The 22,192-nt window shown below is 45.1% G+C and overlaps 1 protein-coding gene across 1 annotated transcript in view; it reads right to left on the minus strand.

Moving 5' to 3' along the window:
* Positions 1-11,060: 11,060 nt before the first annotated feature.
* The window catches only part of CIBAR1 (CBY1 interacting BAR domain containing 1), a 29,604-nt gene continuing 18,472 nt past the window's right edge, over positions 11,061-22,192 (minus strand). The window contains exons 7-9 of the mRNA XM_066578417.1: positions 20,911-21,024; positions 19,218-19,322; positions 11,061-15,155 (exon numbers count right to left, since the gene is read on the minus strand). Of these exons, the coding sequence (XP_066434514.1) occupies positions 15,057-15,155; positions 19,218-19,322; positions 20,911-21,024 (318 nt within the window). The 3' untranslated portion in view covers positions 11,061-15,056. The remainder of the gene's footprint in view (positions 15,156-19,217; positions 19,323-20,910; positions 21,025-22,192) is intronic.

The raw sequence follows: 22,192 nt of genomic DNA on the forward strand, positions 1-22,192 counted from the left end.
GCGGCTCCCCTGCCGGTATTCACTTAGTAGCGCTGCTAGCAGTGCTGATCCCAGCACATACTGTGAAGTCAGTGTGCACCCGGGATCCTCCTCCCCCCTTCCCTGACATCTCCTACTTGGTTCTGCAAGAGCAAGGGGAGGAGGCGTCCGGCAGCACACTGACGTCACAGTGTGCACCCGGTATCAGAGCCGAGCAGAGGAGCAGCTGCGCTTCCACAAGGAGGAGGGGGTAAGTATATGGGTCTCAGGGGGGCGCTATCACAACTGGGGCTAATATAGGAAATACTATTAGTAATAGTGTCCCCTATATCGGCTACAGTAGTGATAGCATTACTATTGGGGGTCGCTGTGGGATGTCACTATTACTACTGGGGCTACTGTGGGGTGTCACTATTACTACTGGGCGCCGCTGTAGGATGTCACTGTTACTACTGGGGAGCCACTGTGGGGTGTCACTATTATTTCTGAGGCTGCTGTGGGGTGTCACTATTACTGCTGGGGCCACTGTGGGGTGTCACTATTACCGCTGGGGCCGCTGTGGGGTGTCACTATTACCGCTGGGGCCGCTGTGGGGTGTCACTATTACCGCTGGGGCCGCTGTGGGGTGTCACTATTACCGCTGGGGCCGCTGTGGGGTGTCACTATTACCGCTGGGGCCGCTGTGGGGTGTCACTATTACTGCTGGGGCCGCTGTGGAATGTCACTATTACCGCTGGGGCTACTGGGGGGGTCACTATTACCGCTGGGGCTGCAGTGGAATAATCTAGTAATCTTTCTGTGTGCTGTTGAACGACATGTTTGTAATTATATAACAGGCATATTATTGGGATTACTAGAAAAACTATAAAGAGTGAATTGATTGTATTTTCTTTGAGTTGAAGTAGCCCTATCTGTCCTTTATATAAAGAGTGTGCTTGTCTTTTGTGTAGAGTTAGGACTACTTCTATATAATATACAAGCAGGACTGTTTGTCTATCGTATAGAATTAGATCCACAAGTCTGTGATATAGAGTTAACTTGCATTGTGGTCTGAGGGAGAGGAAGGAGGGGCAATAGGGGGGAAACTAAAAAAGGGGAACCTGCTAAGGGTGAACGGTAGTACAACAAAGCTCAGCGGTCCCAGAGTAAATAACCTAGCAGATAGAATAAGATCAAACAAATTACAGACATTGATCTGAGGAGCTAAAGAATGGGAAACAAGCCAAGTTACAATAAGGGCTGGTGGGCATGTGATCTAGTAGCGGAGAGGGAAGGGAAGCACTGTTCTAGTAAATGGACCCAGTTACGTACAATAGGTTGATGGGAGCCCAGCCCTGGTGGGCGGTTACAAGCGGAACAGTGGAGAATATTGATAAAGGACAAGCGAGACATGTTACATGACAAAAAGTTGCTCTCTGCTGCAGAGGGCTGGTATCGCGTAGCGAGGATTATACACAAGGAAAACTGGGTAGAGGAGGAGAGAGATTGTGGAAAATATAAATGTTACGTGTATCATGCAAGTTGTACTTCTGTAAACCCACTCCTTAAGTCCCCGTCAGCTCAGCCCCTATACCCAGAAAGCTTACCGTATTGGACATGCACAGTCTGCGGTGTCCAGAATCCAGAACAAAGTGAAACGTACCTGAGCTGTGGTGCTTCTCGCCCACAGGGAGATATGAATGAGCCCACACTTCCTTCCTACACCGAGCAGGCGTTTCCTACATCCGGAACTGCCATGCGTTCCATCGCCGGAACTATGGGAAGTTCTAATATGCGTTCCACAGTCACTTCCTCTGGTGGCCATATTGGTATACCACAAAGGCCTAGTACCCAGCCAGTCACTTCCTCTGGCAGCCATGTTGGTACCCCCCGAAGGTATAATACACCTGCCATACCTCCACTATACCCAGTGATAGATCCTTACATGTTACAAGCCCAGGGACAAGCTACTGCTCTGTTTCCGGATTTACCAACTGAAGGGCCTGTGAAGGGCCAGAATGTGGAAGAAGGTGAAAATGGAGATCAGGGGGCCCTTGATCCACTCCTTGTGGAGGGTGAAGATGGAGATCAGGGGGAAGACAGCGATGGGGCAACAGGAGTCACCCGGTCTGGAGAACAGTTCAGAGGCCGACCACGTTCTCAGAAACCAGTGTGTCACCGGAATACTGGCACTTTAGCTAATAAGAAATATGGTCCAAGGTCAAAGCGCCCCCTAGCGGTAATCTCAGGGGAGGCAGAACAGTTCCCGTTGCTGAAACCCAGCTCACGTAAAAGCCAAGTGGCTCGCACAAGTATGGAAGAACAGCTTGACTTTGCACCTCCCAATACATCTACCCCCAAGGTCCATTTCATGTCTCCACCGCATGATGACTTCTACGCATCCCAAGATTCCCTCACACTAGGTGAGCACCAATCCATGGCACCCCAGCTTACACCTCAACTAGCACCCCACAGGCTGCCTTTTGTGCTGGCAGATGCCCCTCTCCTATACGTTAGCTTCACTCCAAGCCAAGCTACCACTCTACAGGCCGGACTACCGGATCTAGAAAACCCCCCTATTCTTTTCTTCCGAAAGTTGGTCCAGTATCAGCGTAATTATTATGCCATCTGGAAAGACTTACAAGCCCTGACGGAAGTGAAGGCAGGAGATATGTATTGGCCAGTCATCCAGAAAGCCCTTGACCTAACTAACATAAATGCTGCTCCGGAGACAACCTATGCCTCTGGGGAGGAATTCTGCAGACAAGTAAGGGCCTGAGCGCAAGACAGGCTGGCGGATCAAGCCATCACACTCCAGGATGTGACCCAAGAGAAAGGAGAATCGGTTGACAAGTTCTATGGTCGTCTCACCCAACTCTTTGATGATCACAGATTCACCACACAAGTCAGGACACACCAATTGATGCTTTCTGCTGCATTTGTTTCTGGCTTACGAGACCCAATCAGAAAGGGGCTGATGGCAGCGAAGCCTGAATACAAAATCTTAACCATTGACATCCTGCTACCCGTCGCAAAGGGAGTAGCAGGTAACGGGCCCACCCCTGTCTACAGAACCGGACCCAGAACGGATCTACACAACTAAAGTGCTATAATTGTGGCCGAAAAGGACATTTCAAGAAAGATTGCCGTGTCCCTCCCAAGCAACGCGAACAATCGAATCAGACCAGAACACGAACCGAACCAGCGCCTTCTGAAGGCTTTCTGCCTCCACCTCCGATATCTTATCATGGCCCATCCTACTAGGATGCTGGCAAGCCGGTGTCCAGTATGGTCTCTTTCCAGCAGAACCCTGCAGTTGATAATACCGGACCCAAAGCTCAAGTGACCCTTTCCATCTCAGGGAAACCAACTACTTTTCCACTGGACACTGGTGCAGCCAGGAGCATCATTCACGCTGATGATTTTCCTTTCAAACATCTGCTGGATGATAGGACCATACTGACTGTGGGAGTAGGTGGAAGACCCTCTGCGAACCCACTAAGCAAGCCACTCCCCATCGGCATACAGAATATCCTGGCAAGATTTGTGGTCCACAAGACTTCACCTCTCAACCTATTGGGAGCAGACCTCCTATCAAGACTTCAAGCTACAATTTCCTATACCGAAGACGGTGGCATAACAGTTACCTCCCCTCTATCCGAAGATGACCAGATGACGCTTGCCTCGGAACCTTTTCTTATGGTCTCCTAAGATGTACAGAGAATAATACCGGAGGAAGTCAAAGCAAGACTCCCTGCTATTCTATGGTCAAAAGGGCCTGAGGACATTGGTCGTCTACAAGTTCCTCCAGTGATGGTGAAAAGGAAGCCTGAAATGCCATTCCCAAGAAGACCACAGTATCCATTGAAGCACTCTGTTTCCCTAGCCATTGATGACCAGATCAAGATGTTGGTCCAGAACGGAGCCCTTGTCCCATGTGACTCACCATGCAACACTCCCTTGTTCCCAGTGAAAAAGAAGACACCCAAGGGCGAGCCAAGCAAATACCGTATGGTTCAAGACCTCAGGGCAGTGTACCAGGCCACCATAATGGATACGCCAGTGGTCCCGAACCCACACACTTTACTGTCTGGAATTCCACCCACAGCCAAGTACTTCACAGTCTTGGACTTGGCGGACGCTTTCTTCAGCGTTCCGCTTGACCCATCATGCCAGTTCCTGTTCACCTTCACACATAATGGGGGCCAACTCACATGGACTGCTATGCCTCAAGGTGCACAGAATTCATCCAGTCAGTTTGCCAAGGCAATGTCCCTAATTCTGGACCCATGGATGGAGGAACACCACACAGTGGTCCTGCTCCAATACATGGATGACCTGCTACTCTGTGTGGACGATCTGGACCTAGCCGCCTCCTCCTCCTCCTCCTCCGAAAACCTCCTGTGCTACCTGGCAGATCAAGGGTGTAAGGTCTCGGAAGCCAAACTGCAGTGGTGTTGCACCACCGTCATCTTCCTTGGCCACTGCATTTCCCAAGGGGTTCGACAACTGACAGAAGATCTAATCGCCGCCATTCAACAAGTACCACTTCCTCGGACTGAGAAGGCTCTTCAGGCTTTCCTTGGACTAATCTCTTACTGCAGAGCCTGGATTCCAGAGGCTTCCTTGTTAATGCAGCCCCTTTATGAGGATGTCAAGAGAGGTTCCAAAGATGTCGTGAAAGCCAAGGCCTCTTTTACACTCTCAGAAGACTCAATAAGAAATTTTAATACTCTCCTCATGACATTGCTGCTGTACTGAACCAGACTCAGCCGAAACATCTGTCAGCAGCAAGACATCTATGTTTACAATGCTCATTGCTGATTCCAGACAATGTCACGCTGCAGCGTTGTAATGTCCTCAACCCTTCCACCCTCATTCCAATTTTTCAGGGGGAATGTGAGGAGGAAAAAGAGGAAGAAGATGCTGAGGAGAAGCCAAATGGATTTGTCTCATACTACAACATTCCACGTCCTTCGCATGACTGTGTCAAGATGATGCAACAGGAGATGTCTCATCTACCATCAGTCTATGACAAACCACTGGACCACGTGGACTACACACAGTTCGTGGACGGCTCCAGATTTGCAGATGAGATGGGTAAATACCATACCGGTTACGCGGTTACCACAGTCATGAAGATAATCCAAGCACAACAACTCCCTCCCACCACATCAGCACAAGAAGCCGAACTACAGGCTCTCACACGGTTGCCCAGGATTGCACAGCCAACATCTACACAGATTCGCGGTAAGCTCATGGAGTGGCACACGACTTTGGGTTGATCTGGAAAGTTAGAGGATTCCTCACAGCTGCAGGCACCCCAGTCAAGCATCATCAAGCCATCAGGCACCTGCTGGATGCTCTCCAACTGCCACGGAAGGTGGCCGTACTGAAGGTGAAAGCTCACGACAAGAAAAACATGGAAGAAGCTGTTGGTAATCACACAGCTGACCAGGCAGCAAAAAGAGCTGCAAGGGGGGAGTTTGGAAAAATTTGAATTCAGTTGGAAGCGCGACCGGTTGGTGTAGAACAAGCAGAGAAGCCAGATCCGTCCATAATGGTCAGTGTGGATGAAAAGATACAACCAGACTACCTTACAGAAGCACAAATGAGAGCAAGCAAAGAAGAAAAAGAAGAATGGACAAAGAAGGGAGCAAAAAAGGATGAACAGGGACTGTTCACGGTGACAGGCCGCCCATGTTTGCCTAGAAGCTTTTACCCAGCGGTGGTGCAGTGGGCACATGGCCCAACCCATTTGTCCAAAATGCTTATGAACTCATTGATCCAGAAATACTATCTGGCGCCTGGCATCTCAACGTTGGTGGACAAGTACTGCAAATCCTGTGCTATTTGTGCCCAATGTAATCCAGGAAAGATGGAGGAGACACCTGGAAAACACCTGGCCAAGCCACTGTACCCGTTTCAACGCATTCAGATTGACCACATCCAGATGCCAAAATCAGGACATTTCGAGTACGCTCTAGTGGTAGTGGATGTATTCTCAGCCAAGACTACAGCCAAGAGGCTCATGACCGAGTTGGTTTGCCGTTTCAGAATACCAGAAGTCATTGAAAGTGATCAAGGCCCAGCGTTTACCGCCAATGTTACCAAGGAGATATGGCAGGCGTTAGGCAGCAGACTTTTGTTTCACACCCCCTATCACCCCCAGAGTAGTGGTAAAGTGGAGAGACTAAATGGTACCTTGAAAACAAAAATACTTAAATGTCATGAGAAACTGGTATGCCCTGGCCAGAAATCCTCCCCATAGCACTCTATAGTGTGAGGTACACTCCAAAGGGAAAACACCAACTGTCACCTTATGAGATTCTTTTCGGGACCGTCCCCAGACTAGGGTGCTACTTTCCCCAACAGTTACAGTTACATTCAGATGTTCTGACAAAGTACGTCATGTCTCTTGCAAAAGAAATAACTAAAGTCCATGCACGAGTGTTCTCTTCCATTACACACCCAGACCAAGACATAGGCACCCATTCCATACAACCCGGAGATTGGGTGTACGTCAAGAAGTTCCTGAGGAAGCACCCTCTTGAGCCCAGATTTGATGGTCCATTCCAGGTGCTGTTGACTACTGCCACCTCAGTGAAGTTAGAGGGGAAGCCTACCTGGATTCACGCGAGCCACTGCAAGAGGGTCTCATCCCAGAAGGACGAAACATTATGATACACTTAGGTCAAGTTATCTTAATGATTCTCCTTTGTGGGGTTTTGATGATATGGTACGAAAGGGACACCTTGGTAAATAAACAGAAGCGGAGGAAGGGCATTCCAATATGTGGGAGTATTTAGCCAAAGATTTGCTCAATGTAACTAGCATGTGTATGCCTAACCTAAGGAGTGGGGAAGATATTTTACGAACCTGTCTACTGGGCGTTCCCACTCCAGTAAAAGTGTTGAGATCAATTTATGCAATCGTACATGACGACAATGAAGTAGGGGAAGATAATGTTATCCAAGAAAATACTTTCCTTAACATATATTAATATTGTTCCCACTGCAAAGTCGTAGAACACACTGAATGGGCCAATATGACTGAGTTCCAGGTCAGAAATGTGTCACGGGCTGAGGTATGTTACAATTTCACATGTAATCCACAGAGCATTGGGAAATGTGAGACGGACCAGGTGGTCACTAGTGATTTCCAAATACTCTGCTCCCGTACAGAGGAACAATGTCAAAAGGTATTGACCACCATGTCCTGTGAAAAGGCAGTTTGAAGCCCCAGCCATTTCAGACATGTTAAACTGCCAGTAGGATGGGTGTTGTCCTGTGGTAATTTGACCTACACATATATCCCCGCCAATATTTCAGGAGGACCATGTGCCTTGTCCCGGATAAGTATCATCATGTACCAAAAAAACTGACCCCCATGAACCCACACTTAGGTATCAGAGGGACATTCACAGCCTAGATAATAGTTGTGAAGGACCGCCTACTCTACTGAGTTTTTTAGAACACTCTACACTGGCTTTCAGTATTGTGGGTACCCCCGCAGTGGCCCAGTATAACGCAAGAGTGATTAATGGTTTAGCATGTGACATGATAAAGGGTCTAAATGCCACTTCCCAAGCACTGGACCTACTACTCCTAGATGTACAAAACATTCGGAGAGCAACCCTGCAGAACAGAGCCACAATAGACTATCTCCTTATGACTTTGAACCATGGGTGCGAAGAATTCAAGGGTATGTGTTGTTTTAACTTCACTGATAATTCTGTATCGATCCATCAAAAAAAATCAACCAACTAAAAGATCTAGCCACTAGTATCAAACAAGGAACGAATCAAGGGTGGTTTGATTGGTTAACTGGGTCATGGTTTGAGTTTACTCTGATAAAGAAGTTTTTAATTATATCTGTCACAATTATAGTTGTCCTAATTTCTGTTTGTTGTTGTGTACAGTGTATTCCAACCCTGATGACTACCTGTTCCACTGTGATGTTCGCCAAGAAATCCACTGTCAATACAGACTCCGTCATCATGAACCTAGAAGACTATGATGACACCGAACCATCCTACACCCCCATGACAGCATTAGGCCCCGTCTACAACACACTCCAGATTTAGGGCCTAATCACCCTCCTCGGAATGAGACAGATGACTATGGGGGACTCAGGCTAGCTGTGGTTGAGTCACAAGGGCTGTGAATATCCCTGTGGTCGACCCGGAAAGTGTGGACTGCTCAAAGGGCCTACCTGGATCTGGGATGTCGAGGAGCGTCAATGGTTGAGGATTATTGTAGAGATTAGTGTAGGGATAGTTAGTGCAACAGACAGTTTCAAGGAGGGTTTTGTAGTGGATATACGCAAAATCTATATTTCTGTGACAGTGGACCTGTAATAGACAGTTTTACGTATACTATCTTTATCTTCTATATACCTATGACAGTTTTACGCATACTATGCATTTCTTACCTTCTGTATAGCTAATAACAGTATTTTTCCATCTTGTGTTTGCTTATCAAAATATATCTCTTTAGATCTTATATATCCACTTCCTCATATGTACAATGAAACTCTCTATTTCCCAATCTTATAGCAGACATTAGCAGTAGCTGACATTTAGTAAGAACACTCTGCTTCCCGATTCCTAGCAAACTTTAGGAGAAGCAAGTCAGACACACGTAACCGCAGTTTTTAACATTACCGCTTCTTAGCAGATGCGCTAGTCAAAATAAGCAGCTTCCGGGAAACTTATGTAAATAATACGGGAAATTTATGCTTATAATAGTTCAAGTTATAACCTCCAATCATACCGGACCATCCACACGTGGTACCCAACTCGCTCATCTTATCTTGCTCCCTCCGGACTGACACCACGTGACGGGCAACGCTAAGAATAACAGATGACTGGATGAAGGAAGAATCTCAAGACGCTTATCCAATAATCAATCAATACTTTGTATCTATGCAATCTTTGGCCTGCCCAAAAAGGGCAGATATGTTAAACTCTTTAAAAGAGCCTACGCCGCCCACAAATAAAGCAGAATTGAGGATGTTTTCACATGCTGAACCTGTGTCAGTGTGATATCTTCTTGTGCGCACAAATAATTATAACCCAAAGGTCATCCACGACATTACCACTGGGGCTGCTGTGGGGGAGGGGGATCACTATTATCACTGGGACCACTGTGGGGGATGGAGGGGGGGGGGGTCACTATTACCGCTGGGCCACAGTGGGAAGTCACCATTACCGCTGGGGCCGCTGAGGAGGGTCACTGTTACCACTAGGGCCGGTGTGTGTGTGTGTGGGGGTTACTGTTACCGCTGGGGTATGTTTACACGTGGCAGAAATGCTGCAAAATGTTCTCAGCGGAAATTTCTGTGGCAAATTCTGCAGCATTTTTGCATCCAAAAAGCTGTCAAAATCTGCACCCTGTCTATTTTGAAGCGGCCCTTATTTGTGATAAATAAGTGGGTTTTGGGTTGCAGTTTGGGCACTCGGTCTCTAAAAGGTTCGCAATCACTGGCCTAGATAGTCCTATAAACCTAATGACCACTGAAAGGAGAAGTTCAATTGTAGTTGCAAGACCAGATCTGCCAGCAAATTTAGAATAGTGATATGAGGGGAGGACACGAACAGTAGAATATCACCTGCAAACATACAGGTTTTATGATAAACCGATGCAATCTCATCCTGGATTATTACAAATTTTGATGGCCGAGGGTTCCATAGCCGAGATAAAAAGGAGGCGGAGGGATAAGGAGCCTCAGAGAAGCGGAATGTTATTCAAACAGAACCCTTTGTAGCAGAGAACTACCTTGGGGTAAGCGTATAACACTGGCAACCAGGTAACAAAATTCTATTGGAAACCTCCAATGTTCAAGTACTGAGAGCAGGTTTGAGCAACTAAAAGTATTGGAAAGCTTTATATGCATCTAAGGAGAGTAACATAGCAGGGATACCCCGAGCGTGACAGATGTGAACGAGATGGGCAGTTTGGCGAATATTACACTGGGGGATAAAAAAATATTTTTATCTTAGTGCCTGGAATATTCAACCTAATTCTGGGTGTTTTGTGCCACCGATTCCAGAAATGGAAAATTCCAGAAATTCCAGAAAAAGAAAATTCTTTTTATGAGCTCTAGTTTATGAGATATCGCTGATCTTAATTATCACTTTATTTTTGCAGCAGACTTATTTTTTTCCTGTTCGTGTACATTATATCCTGGATTTTGCTGAGGTTCATATGTGTTTTGTTTCCATTACAGACATAGATATGGCTACATCATGAAGAAAATGTGTCCATGATCCTGATTGTTTTTGTTTCATTTGTGGGGAACATATATTCCCTCACTAGCGATAAGCTATAATGGTCTTTGTGAAAAGAGCTTACTTTGCAGTGAAACTGGGGGACCAAGACAAGCCTTCAGCAGCACATGTTGTGTGCAAAACATGTACAGAGTACCAGTGACAATGGTGCAACGCAAAAAGGATGTGCATGGCCCTGGAATGTACGTTTTTGATAGGATCGAGTGGCTGAAAGTAGTTGTTTCTGGATAGGGTGGAAATGGAGTTTAAGCACAATGTCTCTCGGAGGACCGATAGATTTAACCCCTTCCCGCAACAGGGGGTAAACTTACGTGCTGGGGATAACACCAGATCAGAAGAGATCTCGTGCTATCTGGCAGCGGGAGCCATCTGTCACTGATAGCCAGGCTCCTGCTGCAAAAGCAGGGGTACATCAGAGATGCGGCCTCCACTATTAACCTCTTCCGTGCCGCAATCTATGTATAATCTATGCATTATGCCTCAAAGTCACTCCAGCAGGTGGTCTTGTCAGCAGCCGCAGTAATCAAGGCCGAGGATGTATAGGCTGAGCTAGGCCACAAGAAGCCACAGGTTATAACAGTGGCGTCGAGGCTGGAGTGTCCCCTTGGCTGAAATCCCAGGTGCAAAGGGAGAGTGTAGTGCAAGTCTCCAAAGGTATCCCTGTGCTGGGAAGAGCAGGATGGCGGAGAATTCTGCCAGAGCTCCAGTGTCTCACGTCCAGCCGCTCTTGAGGTTAGGCGAAGCCCTCCACCCCCCCTTTTTTTAACCAACTAATATAGAAACATAAACTTCTTTGCAGGACTACATCAGGTAGGTGTATCAAATATTTTAATTTCAATGTACAATACACATTCACAAAAACAATGCAATAGATATAAACTGAGAACACAATTAACGGGATGCAGCCATGCTGTGTGATATGCCACAAACACTCAGAAGTAGAACTGAGAAATACAAATCAACACTACAGTCCTATAGAGGTGCTCATGATATAAAACCAGCATAGCATATATGTATAGTAAATATAAAAAAAGCTGTTCTTTACAGTATATTCCCCAAAGTATATATAGAAGAGCCATGACTGCATATTTTTTTCTATTTTGAAACACACAAGAAAAGTAATGTAAGTAAGATATGTATTGGGTTATGTCAATGAAACCCATTTGATACTATTATCCAATTTGCACTTTACTAATAAGATCCACAATACTCTGTGATCAATTGCACTTCTTAATGTAAAGTGACAGGCAATGAATACCCTTTAGCTGGGTTTACTCACCACTTTCCACCGACATCTTTATCACCCCTCTCAGTACCTGTTCTCAGTTTTCCTTAAAGGGGTAGTCTGTCACTTAAGAAAATGCTCAAAAGATTTTAAAATAATAAAAAGCTGTAATAATCACCTTACTGATCTTCCACTGTTCTAGTTTCTAGGCTTTCGGGGGTCCCTCACTGGTTTTTAGTACTTCCTGGCCTCCATTAACAACGAGATTGACTGCTGCAGTCAATCACAGGCCACCGTGGTGCTTGTTGACACAAATAGGCGACTTTAGGTCTCTGGTTCTCCCTGCACAATGGGACACACTCCTACTTGACACCCATATGTGCATCTTCCGTAGTCAAGTCTACGAATGTATTTATGACTTCTTGATGAAGGGCATAGTCCGAAACGTCGCATCTCTTGTATCCAAGTATATCTGAAAACTGAAAATCTTAAAAAGCAACTTAAGAGAGTCAAAGTATGCGCTATACTACTTCTGGTTGACACGGACATGTGACTACTGCAGCCAATCAGTTGCTGTAGCAGTTCACTGCGGTGGTCAGCGATTACCTGCAGCAGTCACATATCTGTGTCAACAAGGACAAAGGAAATACTGAAACCAGTGGAGACCCTGGGAAGATCAAGAGCAGCAAGGTATTACCGTTAAATGTTTTTTAAAAATGCTTTGCATGCTTTAAAACGATATAGTGGCTAGACAACCCCTTTAAGGAGGCTGTGTGGGATCCTGATAAATGAAAGAATCTTAAAGAGCGGTAATGACATAAAATAATAAAAGAATACCTATTAAAACCCCTGAAGCTTGGATACTCCCTGCCAGTCTTTGTTTACTGAAGCAATGACATCATGTTGACAAACGTGATCACAAGAGTCTGCTGAGGCCAGTGATTGGCTGCAGCTGTCACACAAGTCAACATTACATCATTGTTGCAGCACACTAAAATAAGACCAGTGGGGAACATCAGTGATTAATAGGTAAGCAATGCTTCTTTTACCATTTTATAACATTTCCTTCTTGATTATGGACAACCCCTTTAAAGCATTTTCCATCTTCTAAAGGGTATGCCATCACTTTATGATCGTTGTGGCCCGACCCCTGGGGATGAGGGGGACACAGTAGTGGTGTAACACTGCATCCCTTGCACAGCTTTTCCTCTGCACAGTGGCCATTGGACCACCTGCCATGCACATTTACTGCAAGTGAATGGGGACGGCTGCGTGACCGGAAGTGTCGTTGGTTCAGGTAAAACTTATAGGATAACAGGCTACATGGACAGCCAACTTCAACAGAACAGGTAGTCCTTGCGTCATGGTGACACCTCCCTGATCACATCTTCATTTTGTAGCCACTCTCAACAGCAAAACATTAAAATAGTGTTTATAAAAAAAAAGTCACTTTGGAACATACATTTACATAAGACGACCTTTAAAATACAGTAAAGCCCCCCATCCTAACTATTGTGTGTGAATCTCATCTTGTAAATGGATCATTTTGGCAACAAGTTATTAGAAGTTCATAGTGAAGATACTCAACAGCATAATCCCTTCCAGCATACACAGCTACAAAGTTTACGGAACTTTTGAGGTATTATATTTAAGGCACAGGGTAACATCTAACTAAGCAGAGAAATCATACAAAGGTTTGATATGTAAGGAGTGAGTGAAGAATTAACACTGTGGCTAGTAGCTCTCTTGCTGAATTAAAGTTCACTGTCTTATGTAAATAAAAGGGGTTTTCCATCAAAAAGTATTCTAGTTGACAACCTCTTCTGTAGTGGAAGCTGCTGCCGCACCAAGTAGTAGATTATGCAAATCAATAGCTGATACATTTTCAGCATCCATACAAAGAATATGTAAAAATGTGTTTAACCTCTCACTTTATATATCAATTAAACTTTATATCCATAAGTCAGCAAAAGCCTTGACTGTATAATGAAAAGTTTAGCAACTTTCTTTTGCTTCAGTTGGCCTCCATTTTCAAGATCTTGTGTGTTTCTAAAGGCCCTTTTTACACAGTCAAATAATCAGGAAGAAAGTGCATTTGCTCGATCACCGGGCAGTCTGAATATGCCAGCAGTCAGCCAATGAACGAGAAAACGCTTGTTCCTCGGCTGACTGGATCTTGCATGCTGCCCTTCCTGTGCAAAGAGCGAGATGCACTGCTGAGCATGGGGACAATGATCGTTCCTCCCCGTGCCCGTGATCCTCTGCCGGCAGTAAGGAGTGCTGATCGACCTGATTGATTCTCAGCCTGTGTAAAAGGCCACTAAGTGAATGGAAACATTCTTATTTATAGTTATAGGCTGAAAAACCTATCCTGAGCTAGTGCTGCTTACAGAGGGGGATTTGTAACAAGGTATCAGGAGCGGTGATCCTGGGTTCCAGGCTAGTACAGTGTAACAACTCCAGCAATGTAAGCAGGACTGAGTTAGGAGCGTTTTCAGTCTCCAGATGAGAACAATAAGGGGCACATTTACGAATACTAACTAAACGTTAGTGCAATATAAGACAGTCTTAAAATGCACCATATTTATCACAGCAACCCATGCTGGATGATAAATCTGTCGAATTTTAAAGCGGTCTAGATTGTTTATTCCACCTGTTAGTTGGCACTAGAGATGAGCGAGTATACTCGCTAAAGGCAATTGCTCGAGCGAGCATTGCCTTTAGCGAGCATCTCCCCGCTCGAGACTGCAGGTTTGGGTGCCCGCACGGGGGAGCGGTGAGTAGCGGCTGTCAGCAGGAGGGAGCGAGAGATCTCCCCTCCGTTCCACTCCGCTCTCCCCCGCAGCTCCGTGCCCACTGCCGGCACCCGAACCTGCAGTCTCGAGCGGGGGAGATACTCGCTAAAGGCAATGCTCGCTCGAGCAATTGCCTTTAGCGAGTATACTCGCTCATCTATAGTTGGCACCAAAATTTTGGTGCAATTTTTAGCTACAATTTCTTAGAGCCATCTAGACCACGCCTCTTTTCACAAATCCATGCCTCTTTTTGGACATGACAGAAAAAGTGGCTGAAATGGTCTAAAAAACACATGTGGGGCAAAGCAGTTTGCACAATAAAATGGTCGTATTTTGAATAGTAAATCTGCCCCTAAATGTTTCCATACATTGACTGCAAGTAGAGATCCTGAAAATTGTCAGGGTTTGGAACACAAAGTATATTAGAAAGTTACAGTTTCACTACACAGTTTTAATTTTATAAAATTAATACTTGACATCACAGCACAACACTGAAAATTCCAGATCAATTACCGGCATATCTATATACCCCTACTCTGCCCGAACCGTGCACAGCATTACAGTACTTAAATCTAGAACCACACATTTAACCTTAAGGCAGTATTTAAGGAAACCGCAGAGAATCCAATCTAGATTCCATATGTAAAACATCCAGAAAATATCAGTGCTTGCTGGCTGATTATATCCAAGACAGGACTGTACAGCTTGATGTGTTGTACTTATATCTATAGAGGATTCCATACTATGGAAAGGCTTGTATGGGCCAAGAAAGCGCTGCTCAAAGCAGTTAGTTGTAGCCATCTGTTGATTCATCATCCTCATCCTCAAGGTCATTTTCTTCTTCGTCCTCCTCGGGCTTTTTTTTGTGCCGGCTCCCTGAAGTTTGCTAAGAATATAGGAATAATCAGGCTTAGTACACCAAAAACAATGGGCACATACAAAGATACTGTATCAATTGAAAACAAAGCGAGTAGCCAAAAGACTACTTCAATGGGATTGTCCCCACCAGTCAACAATAAGGCATCACTATTAGATAAAGTAGCCATAGCCCACACCACCATACACATGTAGTGAGGCGAGAAAGCTGCTGCTAGGCTCTTCTGGTAGGAGGTTTATCTCCTGAGAATAAAAGGATCAGGCAGTTGACATCCAACAGCCCAAATTATTCTCTCCCTCTCGAAATAGGATATGGAAGGAGAATGGTGAGCCCACCCTACACATTAGAGATGATCGGATGGTCCTGCCATAATCGGCGAGTTCAGCTGATCTACAGCAAATATATACGGACACCCTTATTACATAGAAGCACTTTTAACAAGTTGGCCATATATGACATATGCTGTATATGATATATAGATATAAGATGGCCATAACTCATTCAACTAGTGAGCTCTAAGAGCTCCTACTATACAACATCCGGAGCCAGAGTTTGGAATGATAAACACTGCTTGGCATCATCTGAAAAGGACTTGTGGGGAAAGCATTATAAGGACAGCCCTGTCTATCAGCCAATCATTAACCCTTTCCAATACAATTTGTATCCTGGTTTTCCTAGGGGGCTTACTCTTTTTCTGCCATTATACAATGGCGCTATCTGCTGGCTAAAGCCAGTACTGCATGAGGTGACACGTTGGATAGGCTCCGACAGCAGAGAGGCTGGCAATATACAGTAAGAGAACCCTGACGGACGTCTTTCAACATCGGAGCTGTACAGCCTCAAATCATAATGTCTTCAGAGGTCAGACAGTGGATTGGAAAGGGCTAATGCTTGGGAGTGTTCTCAGCAAGGTTTCAGATTGGTCAACAGTGACATGTAAATTGCTGTCCTTTTACCTTTTTGTTTTGTGCTGTATGATATGCCCAATAAATATTCCTTTTACAAAAAATGCTGTCTTTTGATTTAGCACTACTTGTGGGTGAAGGAGTATTTTTGACTCTATACCTTTAATCCATGAACAAATATTAAGAGGCATTCAACATATACTCACAGCTTGGAAATCCTCCATCTTACACCTAGCAAAGGCTGATACTTAAAAAACATTTCTTAATCCTGATGTTTATGGCCATGCACACTGCACACACACCTGCAGGCTAACCTAGTATCCATGTATTGCTAGTTTAGCCGAAAAAAGTTGAGAATTTTTTCAGAGATTGTGAACTCTGTGAACTCTTTACTAAATATGAACAGTTCAAAAAAAATTTGGCAACCCTGGATCGACTATACCCATCCCCCTCTTCCCGCTTGCCCTGCCCTATCATAAGGCATCCTTCATAGTTATGATGCTTTAAGCATGGTAGGTCACCTAGGGCTCTTATCCTTATCGCTACTTATACCCTCCTTTCCCCCTACCTTCCCCTTTTCCTCCTCCCCTTTCTTCTCTTTGTTTTTTTTCTTGTACCTATTACTCTATTTTCATTTCTTCTTTCTATTTTCATTTCTTCTTTCTTGCCATTTGCTTTTCATGGTTTGATGTTTATTCATTGTGTTGCTGTCCTTGGAGTGATTCCCCAATATTTTTGTTTGAGCTGAAATCACCACTTTCAGAAATTGATCCTTACAGGTTCACACTTTTTAGGGCTAATTCCCACGGGCAGAAATCTGCGGAGTTGCCCCGCAGCTATTAGGTTCTATTGAACCTAATAGCGCAATGCTCACGGTGTGGAATTCCGCCCCGTGAATTCTCCCGTACTCTCCCGCTGCATGTTCTATTTGCCGCGGGCGTATGGGTGGACGGCTTCCATTGCACTCAATGGAAGCCATCCGTCACGCTATCCCGCCTACCGCCAGCCGTGTCATATGACGCTGTGGGCGTGTCATGTGACGCGGGTCGGCGCATCACATAACACTGCCAGCGCATCATGCGCTCTACTGCGCATGCGCGCCAGAGCGTCATGCGGGACGTCGGCTGGCGCATCCGGTGGCAAATATGGGGTCTGTGGGGGGGCGTCGTGACGGGCTCCGCTTGGGTATTTCGCTTGCGGAGCCCGTCACGGCCGTTGGCATTAGGCCTTACTCTTCCCCCTTCTGTTTTACAGGAGATCTGCTCTTGAATTTATTGATTTTGTTTATTTGACTGTATGTATTGTTTCTACATCGGCCTAAATACGTTATGTTCAGGACAGTGAAACACGGTACTGGATCTGTAATAGTTACTGGAAAAATCAATCAAGTCATTGAAATAGAAAAACATCTGCGCAGTCTTTTATTTCGCTATTTCTCTAGTTGCGCACCCAGATGGTTTCAACACAAAGTCTCAAATTTTGTATTTAAAAGTACTTTTGGATGCTGGATCACCTTTGTTCTATAAATTGTTTCAATACCTGACTCCCAAGGACCAGCCTGGTGCCCGAACTCCTTGTGCCTCATGCATTCTTCAAGCTCTTCAGCGGTTTTTGTCTGCTGTAGCACGGAGTTCAATGATTTAATTTCTACATAATCTTAAGGGACCACTCTGGTGAAAGCACTTTTTTCCATCCCTGCCCTCTTCACTCTGGAAGTCTCCTCTGTGTATTACAGCCCCTTCCATGTAGTGCAACCCCTGTCGGATGCTTATCAGGCACCATCTTGATGGGGAGATTTTTTTTACATTCATTTTTAAATCAATCCCATAACGCATCATCACAACATTAGAGGTTATGCTGTTTCTGTCTGCTGGGGCGACAGTTTAATTATCATTACCTTCTACATTCTTCCAAATAAGCTACAAACGATTAGTATACAGGCAGGAATATGAGCTGTGATGTCCTCCATAACTGTGTGACAGGAGATGTGCAATCACAATCAGTAACTGTGATAGGTGTGTCTGTATCCCCGCTAGGTAGTTTCTGTGGTAGGGCCCATGAAATAGCAGCACACAGACTGAGAAATTGATTAGAAACTGATTATTTAACCCCAAGCAAATCTGAGCTGGTCAAAATTGAGATCACATGACCATCTAAGAAGAAAGAGGCAAGGGGTTTTGGATAGAAAGGAATAACTAACCAATGTAACACTGGTTCATTTATGTATGCGCTGTGGGGGCTAGCTACATAGTGAATGGAAAAAAAAAAATACCTGAGTGGATTAACACTTTATCAGCTTCATTTGCGTGTAAAAGGGCCTCCAGGAGCTGTTTGCAGAGCACAGCATGTGGTCTGAGGTCTGCACACAGCTCCATTGTTCTTACACGGGTTGTCGGCAGAATACAATGTAATCTCTGACTCCCATGCAGAACACAGCATGCGGTCTCTGTTATCGTCTCTCTGGCTAGACAATGGATTTTAAGTTTACCTTAAAATCATCATTCAGCCGAAGAGTGAACGATGGCAGTGTTTACATGCAACGATTATCGCTCATATGCCATCGTTTGAACGAATTTTGAGCGATAATAGTTGCATGTAAATGGGCCTTAAAGGGGTTGCCCCGTGATAGTAAGTGGTATTAAGCACTTCTGTATGGCCATATTAATGCACTTTGTAATATACATCGTGCATTAAATATTGGCCATACAGAAGTTATACACTTACCCCTCCGATGCTGGCGTCCCCGTCTCCATGGCGCCGACTAAAGCTGCCTTCTGCCGGGATTAGACGCGCTTGCGCTGTCTGCTCTCTTCTGTCCAGCTCCTCTGCAGCGCGAGCACGCCAGAGCCAGACAGAAGAGGGCAGACAGCGCAAGCGCGTCTAATCCCGGCAGAAGGCAGCTTTACTTGGCGCCATGGAGACGGGGACGCCAGCACCGGAGGGGTAAGTGTATAACTTCTGTATGGCCAATATTTAATGCACGATGTAGATTACAAAGTGCATTAATATGGCCATACAGAAGTGCTTAACACCACTTGCTATCACGGGACAACCCCTTTAAGTGTAATCTGCTTAATACTTTTATAAGTTGCCCCTAACTGCAGTAGTTGAAAAACACAATAGAAATGGACAACAATGACTATAATTGACAAACCGTAAATCTTACTGATAAAGAAGCAGACATCCTCTTTGATGTTCCAGTCCTTGAATTGGCACGCACTATATCTAAACGAGATTGGAAATCCGGCGGATGAAGGGAACTTCTGAAGACCTACAAATGAAAGATAAATACAGTCATGAGTAGATACTAAACGCAGTGTAAAACCTGCCTGTGCTACATGAAAGCCAAAGCAGTGTACATTTTTCTATATGACATGGCTAGCAGAGTTATCGTGAAAGACTAACTATGGATACGAACTCGGGAACCCCAATCTATGTGCCAATGAAGAGCAGCTCCAGCTCTGGCAGACCCGGCCTTGTCCATGTATTACGGGAAACATCAGCCCAAATGTGGTTGAATGCTTCCATTTCAAAAAGGAGGTTGTTCACTCAGAAATGGATAAAAGCATAAAATAAGGTAAAATTCAACCCCCTTCAAAGAAAGCGGCTACACATAGGTTTATTTAGCAATAACATATTTGGATCGTCAAATTATTAAAGTATTCTGGCTGTAAAGCGAACTTTCAAAAATTCCAAATATGAAAGGCGTTTGCGTCATGTTTACGTACAGCTGTTTATGGTTATAAATCACACAGTCATCGCGCTCTTAATCTGTCCTCAGTTTCTGATATTTCCCCACATCGCTATTTTCCAAGATGACCATCACATCCCTGCCGACATGCAGCTTGAAAACTACATTTACCACAATTCCCTGCTCTGTGCTTCCTTCCTGTGCATGTCTCCACCAAGCACTGGCCTAATATTGGTCAGCAATCCAGTCCTGAGAGCTGAATAGCAAAAAAGCTGTCCGTGGTCGTTCCTACTGCGCAAGCCCAACATGTAGTGCTGAAATGCCTGCAGGGCGTATCCAGGGCAACCAGTGGGTAAACACTTCTGAAGTGGCAGGATGGCACAAAATCCAAAGCCGAACCACGTTACAAACTTTTATAACTTTCCATTAGCATTCATTTGACAACAACTTTGCTTTACCGGAATCTCTTAATATTTAATAGGAAGCTGCGTTATCAACAAAGGCACTCCTCCTCCTTACTGGGATTTAAAGAGGTTTTGTCATTAGAAAAAAAAAAAAAATTCAATATTAACCTATTCCTCCCCTGTCAGTCTTCTTGCCAAATCTTCACCTCACCAATCTTCTCCTCTCTCCTCCAGTCCCCAGGGTCACCTCACCTCCAGCCGTCCGATTCTTCTATTTCCTGTGATGTAGCGTATATTGCCGGCATTCTCCTTCCTGCAGGGCAGTGTACTGGGACACTATGATGTAGTGTTCACTACCTAGCAGGAAATGCCGAATCCTCAGCAGCCTGCTTTAATGCATGCACAGTGTCTCACCGAGAGTATTCATATACTATATAAACACTAACCGCGAGACACCACACACGTGCAGTCACGGCAATAGCCGGCATCTGCGCACTAAAGTAGGCTGCCGATATTCCGGCATTCCCTGCAGGAAGTGAACTGTAGCGAATGGACACTACATAACAGGAAAAAGAGGATGTGGCCCTCTGGAGGTGAGGTGACCTGGGGACTGGAGGAGCCAGAAGAAGATCTCTTAAGAGAAGATGCGGTAAAAAAAAGACTGCCAGGGGAGGAATAGGCAAGTCTAGAATTTTTATTTTCTAATGACAAAACCCCTTTAAGAAAACCAACACTATGTGGCACGCCTGACCCCGGCTCCTTACCTCCAGATCTTCCTCTTCATCAATGTCCTCAATATGCTGAAAGGCAGATGTTAATACCTCTAGGGCCTTCCCGTGGAACACCATCTCAATTGTTACAAAGTCACTAAAAATCTTCTAAACAGAGAAAAAAGGGGGTAAAAATCATGGTTAACGTGGTATGGGATGGGAGAGGGGTAGTCCTAGAACATGTACTTTATAACTGGGCTTACAATTTATAGTACAGCTATAGGGGGGCTATGTGGAGGTGTTCTTTACATTCACTGGATTCATTTGGTAGTAGAAATACTACACATACAGGTTCTCATTCATAACAGACTTCCACAGAGACCAGATTTCAGACCATATCTGCAGGTTACATTGAAAACAGGATTCAGATGGAACCAGAGCCACAGGCTGTCATTAATCAAGTGGAGACCAGTAAGAGCACCATTTCTGGTATCCATGTCAGAGAGAATAATGCAGTTATATTCACTATTCTGTCCGGCACAAATACCTATTACACAACCCACTGGCACACTGCAGTTGTGTTATGGGGATGTGCATTGGGATGATTGAGGGAGCCCACTCCCTGTCTAACCACTTAGGTGCCACGGTTGGATATCAAAGGTGTTAAACAGATGGAATCAGACTTTTTGCTGCAGTATTAGCTATGATATACATCATACACCCACTGCCAAGGGCTCAGTGACTGTCATCACAGCGCTGTTCATGCACGGTGGCTGGAGTTAATGAACTGGAAAAATACATTTCCAATGAGTTCTGGTTCTGTGAGTTCTACAGTAGGATCTCTTGCCATTAACTTGCTCAACTCTCATGACATCAATGCTTTAAAGGGCCCCTAAATCAAATACACACTTTTCCATTGCTGCCCCCTCACTCAATTGTCTGTCACATTCTGGATGTCTCCTATGTATTTTGCAATCATTTCCCAGAAGTGCTACCTCCTATCTGATACTTATCAGTCACCATCTTTCTCCATGCTTTCTCTTCCTTTGTGCTCTGCTAGCAATCCCATGATGCATCAGCACAGCATCATGACCAGTCAGAGTCATCTCTGCTTGTGGACACCACTCAGTAGCCCCGCCAGCAGCTCCAGTTCTCCACTGTGCTGCTTAGTTTACTGGCTGCAGTCAGCCTATGATGTGCCGTAAACCTGCTGCTGCAGCCAATGACATTGTTGGGCTCTGTCATTGGCTGCAGCAGCCCGTTTACAGACTGCAGCCTGCAATCATGATGTCAGCGAGGAGATCCAGAGTCACTGATGGATCAATGTGAAAAACAG

The sequence above is a fragment of the Eleutherodactylus coqui genome, chromosome 9 (genome assembly GCF_035609145.1).
Source record: "Eleutherodactylus coqui strain aEleCoq1 chromosome 9, aEleCoq1.hap1, whole genome shotgun sequence".
Lineage (NCBI taxonomy): Eukaryota > Metazoa > Chordata > Amphibia > Anura > Eleutherodactylidae > Eleutherodactylus > Eleutherodactylus coqui.